Source organism: Balaenoptera physalus, assembly GCF_965194825.1.
Source record: "Balaenoptera physalus genome assembly, chromosome: 18".
Taxonomy (NCBI): Eukaryota; Metazoa; Chordata; class Mammalia; order Artiodactyla; family Balaenopteridae; genus Balaenoptera; species Balaenoptera physalus.
Genome location: NC_138899.1, coordinates 48614139 through 48628727, shown reverse-complemented (window position 1 = coordinate 48628727; position 14589 = coordinate 48614139). Strand labels below are relative to the sequence as shown.

Here is a 14589-nt window from a genome sequence, read left to right as displayed (position 1 = left end):
TCACACAAAGTATGGTCACTGGCCACAAGGGAATTAAATTACAAATCAGTAACAGAAAGATATCAGGAAAATCTTCAAATATTTGAAAATTAAACAACATATATCTAAATAATCAATGGGTAAAAGAAGAAATCAACAGGAAATTTAAAACTATTTTGAATATTCAGAAGACTAGCAGCTAAAGCAGCTCTCAGAAGGAAATTTATAGCATAAAATTCTTATTAGAAAACAAAGTTCTCAAATCAATTATTTAAGCTTCCACCTTAAGAAGCCAGAAAAAGAATAAAGCAAAAGTATAGAAATGATAAAGATTAACAAATAAATGAAAATAAAATAAAGAAAATTAGTGAAACCAAAACCTGGTTCTTTGAAAAGATCAATAAAATTGACAAACCTCTAGACAAACTAATCAGGGAAAAAACAGAAGACAAATTATCAATATCAGAATTGGAAAAGGGGGAAATAAATACAGATCCTACATTAAAAAGATAAGGAAATATCACAAATAATTCATAATTCAACAACATAGATAATATGAAAAAAAATTTCTTAAAAGACAAACTACCAGGTCTCACTCAAGAAGAAACAGAAAATTTGAATAGTCCTATATTTAGTAATAGACAGTTCATTTCAAACAAGATAGGAATGGCAAATAAGCACGTGAAAAGACGTCCAACAACACTAGTCACTGGAGGAAACAATTTGTCAGTATCTTATAAAGTTAAAACCACATGACTCGCCCTCCAAAATGAAAACATATGTCCAAAAACAATTGCACTCAAATGTTCATAGCAGTTTTTCCTAACAGCCAAAAACTGGAAACAACCCAAACTGTTGAATATATAAACCAACTTTAGTATTACCACACAAGGGAATACTATTCAGTAATAAAAAGAACAAATTTCTGATACACCCAATCACTAGATGAGTCTCAAAAGCATTATGCTAAGTAAAAGAAGCCAGACACAATGGCAAAATACAATGTAATGCCATTTATATGAAATTCTAGAAAATGAACTACTGTATAGTTCAGAAAACTGATCAGTATTTTCCAAGAGCTGGGAAGGGGGAAGAGAATTGACTGCAAAGGACACAGCGGAAACTCTTTGAGGTGATGGAAATGTTTTATATAACTGTAGTGTATGCATGATTGTATACATTTGTCAAAATTCAGACTGCACTTTTAAAATTAATACATTATATTATGTGTAAATCATACCTCAATTTTTAAAAGTGCATATTACTAATCACTAATATTGTAAATGCATGGTTTACCAAGCATTTTAGTATATATTACTTAATTCAGCTCTTATAAAACCCCTATAAACAAGGATGCCAAGGCTCAAAAGCTAAATGACATTCAAAGCTAGTACATGGCAGAGCTGGCACCCAAACCCCGCTCCCCTACATTCACCTACATGTAATGAAGAGCAGACACTAATGGAGATCTCAGAACTTCCTCTAATTGCTGTACAGGACGATGTCTGTTTTGCTAGCTGTAATTGTGGACTATCTGGTGTCTTGAAGTCAATTTAGTGGAATGGATCACCTTTCTTTTTTTTCATAGAATGGAGAGGAGTAAAAAGGAGTAGAAAGGAAGGAAAAGAAAATGATTAGAGTTCATTATGCTTCGAAATATTAAATATTGGTTCTTAAAAAAACTTCTGTTTTGACAGAGACAATTTCTGTATGTGTGCCGGGCTACAAAATAAAGTGTGTTTCTTACTGTGGGTCCTAGTCAAAAAAGCTTGAAAACCATTGCTGCAGGCCACACAAGGGATTACAATAGTAACGTTGGCTGCAGAGAGATGAAAGGAGAGATGAAGACCAGCAGGAGCACTGTACTTTAGACAAACAGTTGTGAGGGACAAGGGAGAAAAAAGCAGGTCAAAAATAATGCCTACCCCACAAAAACACCCAGTGGACACTTTGACGGAAAACTCAGCATTGTGACATCCACATTCAGTTTCGTCCAGCTTACCTTTTCACACGTGCCCTCCTTCACTGTCCTCCTCCCAACCTTTTTGCCTCTATGAGGAAAGCTTTCCTTTCAACCCAGGTATAAACAATGAAGCGTTGTAAGCTAAATGCTTTTTTTCACCTTCATATTACCCTAACACCTTGGACAGCACTTTATACATAGTGGGTGCCCAAATATTCGTAGAGCAAACGCTGTTTAAAGTATATTAGATCTGCCTAGGGGCCTCAAGGCTACAGTAATACTTCATTCCTTTAACCCAACAGTGTCCTGTGAAATTAAATTCTGATAGTAATTTAAGAAATAATCTTGAAATGTGAAGTACTTTTGCAGGGCTTTAACCAAAAGCAACCTAAAGAGATGGGTTTCTAACATTAATGTTTCCCAGGATGTTTCAATTTAATGTTTTTAAAATACTGTTATTCAAACATATGACTACAGCAGACGTCACTCATTTCTTCTCTCAAGTCCTGCCCAAAAAAGGCTATTCACGTTAGGAAGTTCTAAATTAAAAGCACACATGCAACACATGTTGCAAGGGTGGCAAACTTTAATTACAAAACATATCGCTAGCACACATCAAAGCATCATGGCAAATGTTTCCCTGCACTCTGACTCACCAGAAATAGTTTAAAGAGCCCTCAAAATATCCAGCTATCGTCTCCCTCCTCAAAGCACTGCATTGCTCTGTAACACACATACCCTGTAAGGGTCAACTGCAAATAAGTCAGTCACACCACCCCTCTGTCCACACATTGGGAAGTATTTTTTTTTTTTTAATTTTTATTTATTTATTTATTTATTTATTTATGGCTGTGTCGGGTCTTCGTTTCTGTGTGAGGACTTTCTCCAGTTGCGGCAAGCAGGGGCCACTCTTCATCGTGGTGCGCGGGCCTCTCACTATCACGGCCTCTCCTGTTGGGGAGCACAGGCTCCAGACACGCAGGCTCAGTAATTGTGGCTCACGGGCCCAGCTGCTCTGCGGCATGTGGGATCTTCCCAGACCAGGGCTCGAACCCGTGTGCCCTGCATTGGCAGACAGATTCTCAACCACTGCGCCACCAGGGAAGCCCTGGGAAGTATTTTTTAAAGGGGGTAAAAATGGACAGAACTGAATGCAGTAGTCAAGATACTTGAGCTTAAATGAGACTCACCAAAACCCTGTGAGGAAGGCAGAGAAGGTATAAAATTAGTCCTGCTTTACTGATAAGTGAACAATCTAATAATTGATCTGCCAAGGTCACAGAGCTAAGAAGTGGTGAAGTTCTGTCTTCCAACGAGAGTCTTCTGATTCCAAGTCCAAATCTCTTTCCACACAGCATCAATCAACAATGGCCAAGAAAGAACTGAGTTGTCAGTGTCTCCTGTACAAGACAGCCGTGCTTATTCTCTGACCTCCACAACAATGGGCCAGCTGCCTAAACTAGACTGCCTGCTCAATCCTTCCCTGGAAGGAGAGTGTAGCAAGAAATCCAGGACAGTCAATCATGTGAACATCTAAGATGAAGGTAGGTCAAGGCCACAGTCAGAAATCCAGCCAGGTGGTCAGAAAGGCTGACAACAGGTCCTGGTCAAAGCTTCTCTACTCTGTGCAAAGGCAAGACTCCATCTCCAGGAAGCTTGACCAGGACCAAGCCAGGCCCAGATCCCAGGAAACCACAATACCAGGCAGGTTATCAAAAGAGAGACACGTTCTTTCATTTGTTGAACAAATTTATGAAAATGCTTAACATGTGCCAGACAACATGCCTGGAAGTATTAATAACAACACATTGTCTCTGGGTTCAAAAGGTTTAAACCAGTGAGAAAGACAGACCATAGGCCATCATCAAAAAAATCTACAAACAAATAGATGCTGGAAAGGGTATGGAGAAAAGGGAACCCTCCTACACTGTAAACTGGGAATGTAAATTGGTATAACCATTATGGAGACCAGTATGGAGGTTCCTTAAAAAACTAAATATAGAGCTACCATATGATCTAGCAATCCAACTCTTGGGCATATATCTGGAGAAAACCATAATTCGAAAAGATACATGCACCCCAATATTCACTGCAGCACTATTCACAATAGCCTAGACATGGAAGCAACCTAAATGCCCATCAACAGAGGAAAGGATAAAGAAGACGTGGTACATATATACAATGGAATTTTACTCAGCCATAAAAAAGAACTAAATAATGCCACTTGCAGCAACATGGTTGGAGCTGGAGATTATCATACTAAGTGAAGTAAGTCAGACAGAGAAAGACAAATATCATATGATATCATTACACATGGAATCTAATAAAAAATGATACAAAGGAACTTATTTACAAAACAGAAACTGACTCACAGATCTGGAAATCAAACTTATGGTTACCAAAGGAGAAATATGGTAGGAAGCGATAAATTAGGAGATTGGGATTAACATATACACACTACTATATATAAAATAGATAACTAATAAGGACCTACTGTATAGCACAGGGAACTCTACTCAATATTCTGTAATAACCTATATGGGAAAAGAATCTGAAAAAGAATGGATATATGTATATGTATAACTGATTCACTTTGCTGTATATCTGAAATTAACAGAACATTGTAAGTCACCTATACTCCAATAAAAATTAAAAAAAAAAAGACAGACAGACCATAAATCATGTACTGCTTTGATAAAAATATGCACAGGCGGGCTTCCCTGGTGGCGCAGTGGTTGAGAGTCTGCCTGCCAATGCAGGGGACACGGGTTCGAGCCCTGGTCTGGGAGGATCCCACATGCCGCGGAGCGGCTGGGCCCGTGAGCCACAACTGCTGAGACTGCGCATCTGGAGCCTGTGCTCCGCAACAGGAGAGGCCGAGATAGTGAGAGGCCCGCGCACCACGATGAAGAGTGGCCCCCACTTGCCACAACTAGAGAAAGCCCTCGCACAGAAACGAAGACCCAACACAGCCATAAATAAATTAATTAATTAATTAAAATTAAACAAAAAAAAGTAGAGGAATTTAAACAAAAACTCCTAAAGAAACTCAACATTTAAAAAAAAAAAAAAAGGAGTGGCCCCCACTTGCCGCAACTAGAGAAAGCCCTCGCACAGAAACGAAGACGCAGCACAGCCAAAAATAAATAAATAAATTAAAAAATATATATATGCACAGGGGACCATGGTAAAACCCAAAAGTTCTGACCCTACCAAGCCGAGGGGCAAGGATGAAGGGAGAGGCAAGGAATGGAGACAGGATGGAGAGAGAAAGTCTTCACTGAGGAGGAACCCATTTACTAATGTAAGATCAGAGTACGATAGCTTCCAGAGTGGCCCACTGAAGCCACTCCACAACATGACTCTGTTTCTAGAACTTGGGATAGAGATTATGGGTTGGCAAAGTGCAAAGACAGAGTCATGAAACAAAGGTAAGAGTGGGGTCTGAATGAAAAGAGGAAAAAAAAAATGTAGAGTGCCCATAAAATATGAACAAACCTCAAGAATATCATAACATAGAATACTATTCAGCAACAGAAAGGAAGCACTCACACACACCACAACATGGATGAACCTTGAAAACATTATGCCAAGTGGAAGAATTCAGTCACAAAAGAGCAGGTAAGACTCCATTTATATAAAATGTCCAGAAGAGGCAAATCTATAGACAGAAAGTAGATTGGCCATTGCCTAGGGCTGAGCGAGTTGGGAATAATTCGGGAGAGACTATTCACAGGTATAGTATATTTTATATTAAAATTCTATATAGTACATTCTATATAAAAAGAATATATATATTCTTTTTGGGTAATGAAAATGTTCTTAAATTGATTGTGGTGATGGTTTTACAACTCTGCAAATATACTAAAAACCATTGAATCATACACTTTAAACGGGTGAACTACATGCTATGTGAATTATACCTCAATAAGGCTTTGCAAATATACCACTGTAGATTCTCATAAAAGTTCATACTTAATAATTGCACATGGTTTTATTATTGGCCTTAGGAGCCATGTGAAGGCTAAGTCAGCACAGCAAGTGGGTGGGTTTGGAGCTACATGGAACAAGACTCAAGCCACAGCTACACCACCTGAGAGCTGTGCATACTTGGGCAATCTACCTACTTAGGCTGCCTGAGCCCCGATGCACTCAGCACTAAAATAAGTACATCACCCACCTTGCAAGGTAAGAAGTTATATACATAATCTGCATAAGTGCTCAGTATTACTACCGTTTCTGCATATTATCCTATGAGAAATAAATGTTACCCAGAAAAGTTTACATAAATATCCTTTTCTTAGATACAATCCAGAGGAATAAAACATAGCATTCTGATTCAATTTTTTAAATCGTGCATGTCCAGATCTACATCTCATTCATCTTTGTATGCCCACCTAAACCATGTGCCTAAGATGGTACTTTGGATATCGGGGGTGCTAAACACTTTTTGAGTGCTCAGTGTGTTCTAGGCACTGTTTCATATTTGGCATAAAGTGAAGCTGAATTCAAATCCTAGTTATCGAAGTGCTGTGCTTGGTCCTCTATATCATGCTTCTGTATTTTTGGTGCTACTGTTTATTTGGGTCTTGTTGTTATTCTCATTGTTATTTTTTACCGTTAACCAAGAGTTACATTCAAAAATATACTTCTCAGAAAAATTCATTTGAATATATAAGAATCTGTAATGGTGATATAAAATGTTAAGTACTTATAAGAAAGCTGATTATTTTCAGCATGCAGAATATAGGATAAGGCATGCTTAGTTCTCTCGTTTTTAAACAAAACTTTTTAAAAATATATGTGTGATATTTTAGTCTGGTTTACTTTAATTAGCAACTACATATTTTTGAAAAGCTGACATGTCTTTAGCTATCCTTTGTACCTCTTTTTGAAGTGTGCGATTCACCCTCAAAGAAAGAGAGGTGATTTGAATGATTCCAAGTTGACTAACAACTTGTGATTAAACAAAATTTTTAAATGAACATACTGACTAGTCCCTTTTACTATTTGAAAGCAACAATCTAATGTATTTCACCAGTTCTACCTCTTACTTTAGCACTATAAAAAGAGTCCATTTCCAAAACATGCAGTTTGTAGCAATTTCAAAGGTGTTAGTGCAGCACACCATCAACATTACATGGTTAGTTAAGATTCACAACAAAGGAAACAACAAGGATAATCTTACCATATCATCCGTCAGTGTCCTAATATTTAAATGCTGCAAATGAAAGAAACCAATCATATCAGTAATTTATAACAGCTTTTTTAATTTTAGTTAATAGAGTACATTTAAAATTCTACAATGCTAAGTTGAATGTAATTCAATTTCTGACAGTCTAATAAAAATGCATTATATATTGTTTTAATCACTTTCTCAATAAGATGGACAAAAGTTACCTTGAATGTCATAGTCTCCTAAAATTTCTTGTTTTTGTAAACCTCACAAACTAGAAACCTCACTGTAGTACAATAAATATATTCTCCCAAATAATAGTATTAGTATTAGCTACCATACAGACTTAGAACGCAATGGATATAGGGGTTTAAATAAGATTTTCAGAAAATTTTTCAAATTATAAAAGTGAAACTTTAAATCTACCATTAGCATGCAGCATAATAGATAATGAAGTACTTTGCTGGCTAATTAACTTAAACAATTCTAATAAAAGAGAAGAGAGTACTGGAATGACTATTTGCATCTTTAACATCGGTTTGATTTATCACCAGTTGGTGACAGTAGACACTTTTCAATTTCATTGCTACTTCTTTGAGAACCCTTTTGCCGATTTCCTTGCTAGACAAACACAAGGCCACTTTAGAAAGTGAATAAATTAGTTTCCTGCAGAGTGGAGTTCAAAAGCAAAATTAAGCATTTGGGGGAAAAAACAATCCAAGTTTTATAAATTCTGGAGTTGGGGAAGATTTTGTATTTAAGTAGCTGGAATCAATTTCCAATTCTCCTTCTTCTTATTCATTGTAGCATTAGACCTTTAAAAGGGCAGAGAAAGTGTCAAGCACATTTCCTAAACAGGAAATCAGGTCAGGTCTACAAAAAGTATAAAAGGACATGTGTTAGCAATCATCATCTAACGGAATAAGTGGCAAATAGGTATCAATAAATTCAATATTTATTGACAGAATGAAATTTATCATTCATGCTTGTAACTAAAATTCACTTTTTTTTTTTTTAACATCTTTACTGGAGTATAATTGCTTTACACTGGTGTGTTAGTTTCTGCTTTATAACAAAATGAATCAGTTATACATATACATATATCCCCATATCTCTTCCCTCTTGCATCTCCCTCCCTCCCACCCTCCCTATCCCACCCCTCTAGGTGGTCACAAAGCACCAAGCTGATCTCCCTGTGCTATGCAGCTGCTTCCCACTAGCTATCTATTTTACATTTGGTAGTGTATATATGTCCATGTCACTCTCTCACTTTGTCCCAGCTTACCCTTCCCCCTCCCCGTATCCTCAAGCCCATTCTCTAGTAAGTCTGCGTCTTTATTCCCATCTTCCCCCTGGGTTCTTCATGACCTTTTTTTTTCTTTTTTCTTAGATTCCATATATATGTGTTAGCATACGGTATTTGTTTTTCTCTTTCTGACTTACTTCACTCTGTATGACAGACTCTAGGTCCATCCACCTCACTACAAATAACTCAATTTTGTTTTTTTTTATGGCTAAGTAATATTCCATTGTATATATGTGCCACATCTTCTTTATCCATTCATCCATTGATTGACACTTAGGTTGCTTCCATGTCCTGGCTATTGTAAATAGAGCTGCAATGAACATTGCGGTACATGACTCTTTTTGAATTATGGTTTTCTCAGGGTATATGACCAGTAGTGGGATTGCTGGGTCGTATGGTAGTTCTATTTTTAGTTTTTTAAGGAACCTCCACACTGTTCTCCATAGTGGCTGTATCAATTTACATTCCCATCAACAGTGTATGAGGGTTCCCTTTTCTTCACACCCTCTCCAGCATTTATTGTTTGTAGATTTTTTGATGATGGCACTTTTATGCTAATGAATCTACCTCGATGATGATCCAGGTTAAAAATCTGTACAGTGTAAATCACTATCCCAGATTCTCCACCCTTTCAGAGAAGATGTTCCTTCTTCTAGGGCAGGAAAAACAGTAACTGGAGGGACACAGCTTGAGCTTTGCTTATACCAAAGAGAATGCAGCTGGATAAGTGACCATGCCAGTTCTAGACTGAACTATGTGATCAGTAGACCACATATGCTGACCTAGGAACAATGAAGTAATAATACTGGATTAACAAAAGTTTAATGTTGAATCCTGCGCTGTAAAATTTACTTTTAATCACTATTAACTTCAGCAGTTGAAATTAACAAGTATGCACAGAGGTCCGTGAGAGTGGGTGTGATCCTGAGGCACTTAGTGTCACAATCTCATCCCAGAGACCATGACTAGAATTGAACCCAAATCCACATGGCTACTGTATGTGTGCTTTCCCACCAGTAGAGATTTCCAGCCCACTGCATTTGGTTAACCACTTGGCTCTCTCACTCTCCAACCAGAGGTATCACCCCAGTCACAACTCACATCACACCTGAAAGGGATCATTTCAAGTTCCTTTAACAAGAAAAAAGGAATAGAGCCAACTTCTGACACAACAGCATTCTAAGTGGCCTAATGCTTGAAAAGTAAGGCTAATGAAAAAGTATCATGCAGAAATCCTACTTGGAATAGGATGCCACAATAAAGCGAAAACATGTACTTACACAAATGAAATATTCCAAAATGCCAGTTTGAGTTGCTTTGAGGAAAATGCCATAAAGTGATGTTAAAGAAGAGAGAAGAAACAATGAAAGCAGACAAACAATTTTAAGAGAAATGAGACTAGGGCCTATGTAAGATTTATGAACTAAAAACTGCACAGAAGATACAGAAAGTATTATACAGAAAACGTAGGGAATGTAGGTTACATGATGTAAAATTCAGAAGATGTAAATAACCAAGAGGAACGTTTTTATTTACCTTCAACGGCCTAAAATAGGACAGGCTTTTAAATTAGAGTTGGACTCATAACTTTCAGAAAAAGAGTAGTCACTCTTGAGTAGAAACAGGACACATAAGGATTCATTTTTTTTGGTCATAGTTTTTTTTTAATTTTTTTTTAATATCCTTAAACTATTTCATTGAGGATCTAGCAACTCAATTAATTTGTTAAATGCTTGGCCTGTTTTTTAAAAACTACACAGGCATGCATGTAAGTCCAATTACAAACTATATTATTATACACAATCTTTCACAAAAAAGAACACGCAATGAATTACAACAGAATTATAATGCTTACATAGAAAAATAAGAAAACTCAAAGGGATGTAAGCGTGGGAAGTTTAACAGTCTGAGAAACAAGCAAGAAGTTAAGGTCAGGTTCACTATTCCTTCTCTTCTGGGAAACACATCTATCAATTCTCACCATCAGCAAGAGAAGCCAGTAGGGCAGGATGACAGTAAATTCAAGGGCCCATGACAGGACTAGAGATGCTGACTAACAGAGTAAACAGCTGGAAAACTCATCTAAAAATGTTGGTTTCTATTTCCAAACAGTAGAGACAGAATAAGTTTCAATTCAAGATTCAACTTTCAGAAAACAGAGATTACATAGGTATTTGTTTACCCACATGCAATATGAAAGAAACCACTAAACACAAGCTAGCATTAAAAAATTTGAGTAGATCTAAGTGTGAGTAATTTCCCCTAAAAACTTAAATGTCTAATCACAGTCCACTTCCAGTATGATTGGGGGGAAAAAAGAAAGAAACACTAAATATTTAGTGAAAAGATGTAAAGGTTAGATCAAGTGGCATCCTTTTGTAGGATCTTGGAATGCTAACATTAATTCAAGTTTATCGTAAAGTTTACATTATCTCAAAGTCCTACCTGTTTAGATTACAGACTTCTAAAAAGTGGAGGGAGAGGGAGAAGAGAACGACTGACATAAAATCCTCAGATAACTCTGTGGGGTTTTGGCCTTGCTTTTGGAGATACAAAACTACAAGGGTGACATCCTTAATGTATAAAAGAAAAAAAAACTTTATTATAAAAAATTATTGCTTTTATACTAGTACTTGAAGTACTGTTCAAATGTCTGGTTAACTAAGACACTTAAAAAAATAAGGGGCTTCCCTGGTGGCGCAGTGGTTGAGAGTCTGCCTGCTAGTGCAGGGGACACGCGTTCGAGCCCTGGTCTGGGAAGATCCCACATGCCGCGGAGCAACTAGGCCCGTGAGCCACAATCACTGAGCCTGCGCCTCTGGAGCCTGTGCTCCGCAACAAGAGAGGCCGCGATAATGAGAGGCCCGCGCACCGCGATGAGGAGTGGCCCCCGCTTGCCGCAACTGGAGAAAGCCCTCGCACAGAAACGAAGACCCAACACAGCCAAATATAAATTAATTAATTAATTTTTTTTAAAAAATGAATAAGTATTTCTGTTTTATAGCTACCAGCATGCTCTTTACTATATTGTCTGGTTGGGGAAAACAGGAACTGCCCATATCAATCCAGTTCATGAGTAGAATTTGCTAACATCCACACCAAGTAGGAAACAGAAACATAAAACCACTATTAAATGGAATCAAATAGGAACACTTTTAAAAATAACAACCTGATAGCAACATTAGAGTTATATTTGCCAGGGGGGAAAAAAGTTAAAAGCATACAATTTTAGACATATTAAAACACTTACACCTAGATGTGACTTTGTGACCTTTAGTTACATTATTTAGCCTATGACTCTAGTGTTAATAATGCTTTATGACAATGAGATAGAATAAAAGTGGTGATAATATCAAGATATAAACAACTCTGAACACAGGACCACTGGTAATTGGTTACGGTGTGGTACTAAAGCACACTGGAGCTCTTTTCTGAAACCAAACCTCACCCTTCTTCCTGTGGTCCTATGTTTCTCAAACTGCTAATTCTATTTCTCCCTAAAAAGAAAGCAGCTCTACATGTAGACAGGTTTTCTGCTAATGACAGTTCCTAGGATGAATGGTCAAGAGGATCACTCTGGAATTGAAAGAGAGAACAAGTCTTTATAGATTTTTCTTCAAAAGAACATAGAATCAAAAAGAGGGTGGGGGCAGTTTTGACAGAAACACAGAACATAGGCCTCTATATTCCCATTTAAGCAAGGCATCAAAACCTTTATTGAAGACAGTACATGATGTCAAAAAATAGATCCAGAGCTTTCAGAGCACTGTGCAACATGCTGTCAATATCGAGGTATGGAGAACACCACCACCAACTTAGTTGACAAATAAGTAACAAAGACCAAATAAATTATGTAATACAAAGCAACATACAAACCCCTGAGGTTCACATGCAATGAAAAAAAGATTCAAAGCTGTAACCTAAGGGTTTTAGCAAATTTTACATTTTCTTTCATTAGTTGGCACATATGGATTAGCAGACAGCAAAGGCTCTGTCCACTGATGTCCTTAGACTCATGAAGGCCCACCGGGCATCAAGCTAGCAGGCTCGGATCACTGTCAGCAGAGGCAATACACAGTAATATTTCAGAATAATCTTTAGCTGTTGCAATTTAATTCTATTAAGTTTATACCACTTAACTGGGTCATTATGAGAAATTACCAACAAGAGGAAAAATTAAAAAGATTAAAGCCTCTGAACACAAGTGACTTGGACCCAATTCTCATAAACTAGACGCTCCAGACCAAGTGGTTTTCAGCTTGTTAGTGTGCACAAGAAAAACATCAAGACTTTCTTTGTAAAAGTAGATGGCAGGACCTCAGCTTCCCAAGATCCTGGTGCAGTAGGTCTAAGGTGGGGCTTAGGAACCTGTACACTTAAGGGGCTCGAGGGCACTGTTGCTGCAGCGAGCCTAGGACCACACTCCACCACTATCAGCATTAAACATCCCCTGGGCTGCACACAGACCAATGTCTGTCACATGCCTCATTTAAAATCTATGTCCCTGAAACAAATGAAAAATAGGGTGCAGACAGGAAGCACAGAGGATTTTAAAGAAGTGAGAGACAGGGAGCTGGTACGGTTGGGACAGGCTTTAGTGCCCTGAAGTGACTGGCACCAATTAGCACTGATTTAAGAAAATTCAACAATCTCTGAGTGCAGGATGAATAACCAATTGCATCACTTATTCAAATACTTAGTCTCTCTCTAAGGTACAATAATTCAATCTCATAAGCATATATTTAGTACTTAAGTATCAAAAATTGTTCATTATATCAAACCACGACATGACACTATTTGCTTGAAAAAATGGGTGACAGGTTCTGATCAACAGAACACAGTTACACCTTAAGGGGAAAGGGCCAGGCTCAGTCCTCTCTTAATCGTAATCTGTTTAATCATAATTATAATCTGCTCAAAGTTTTGTTTTAAAGTCCAGCTTATTCCCTTCCACTAATAGACTTATAAATATGTATTTTAATCTAGTAACATTTCTTGTCCACACACCTGTCTTTATTTTAATATCAATGCCAATTATAAAGGTTGTAGCAATGTGAAATAATACTACTAGCAACTGTGACACTAAACACACCTGTGGATGGGTCTAAGAGGTATCTCCCCAGCAACTACAAGACACACCTAGATGTGAAAATATTGTTTTTCAAGGGCCCCAGATTTAACAGCTCAGGAGGCTCCAAAAATAATATTGAAGCTTTCCCAGCACTGAGGACAAGAGTAGAGCTGGCTCTTTGATACTATAAAGTAAAGCTTTTAAGCTGCCTAGCTCTTCATGTGGTCATTTTTTTAGTTTGAGGTGGAGAAAAGTGAGAGAGGAGATGTTACGAACAGGTGAGAATCAGAAAAAGCTCACCAGCGTCTTTTAATCTGTTCATTTACTCAAAACTGTAATCCTGCCCATCTTAGGATGATAAACACCTGTCCACTGCCCATTTTCCAAGGCTTATGCACTCTTAGCATCCAAGAATCCAGACCTGCCTTCTCCATAACTCCTTCTTTGTGAAAGACCAGGTTTCAGAAGGAGGCATCATTCAACCATTTACAGACATGAAAAGAAAAGATTCATTTCTAAGAGGGCACAAGGTTTTCAAAAGGATCAAAAGTCTGCCACATAACTGCTCGAAAACAACCACCTCTCCAGAAAAACCAATTCTCAAATTGCTACTTGTAACTCTCACCTGAATTACACATCACAGGGGCTGAACACCTAACAAGTCATTTTTTATTCTAGCAGAACTCTAGTGTTCCTTTTCCTTCAAAGAGAAAACATAATGACTAATCCTAGTAACACAGCCTTCATACCTATTTTAAGATATTCTCTTCAGCTGTTCCAGTTTCTTTCACCTAAATTACCAGATCAAAAACTCTTCTCCAATGGGTCCAGGAAAAGACAATTCAAATCCCTGAACCCCTTTACAAGTTAGGTCTGGTTCGAGGTCATCAGAACCCAAGACCTTTTTCATTATCTGGAGAAGGCTGAAAAGTAAGATATAAGCTGTAGAAGGATTTTAAATGGTCCCAGAGCTTCCAGAATCACCCTGAAGCTTTCTAATTACTATGTTATTTCTGAGAGTGCCTCAGCCTCTTAGATGTCATGTCTAAGACATGAATTTAGACTGGATATTCCTGAGACTTATATAGTACCAC

At 37.6% G+C, this 14589-nt stretch overlaps 1 protein-coding gene across 4 annotated transcripts in view; it reads right to left on the bottom strand.

The window, feature by feature from the left end:
• DIAPH3 (diaphanous related formin 3) overlaps nucleotides 1-14589 on the bottom strand; it is a 569365-nt gene that overhangs the window by 534405 nt on the left and 20371 nt on the right. For 3 of the 4 annotated variants that reach the window (XM_082435809.1, XM_082435810.1, XM_082435807.1), the window contains exon 2: nucleotides 7131-7163. The exons of the other annotated variant lie outside the window; for it this stretch is intronic. In XM_082435809.1, the coding sequence (XP_082291935.1) occupies nucleotides 7131-7163 (33 nt within the window). The remainder of the gene's footprint in view (nucleotides 1-7130; nucleotides 7164-14589) is intronic. 4 annotated transcript variants of the gene reach the window in all.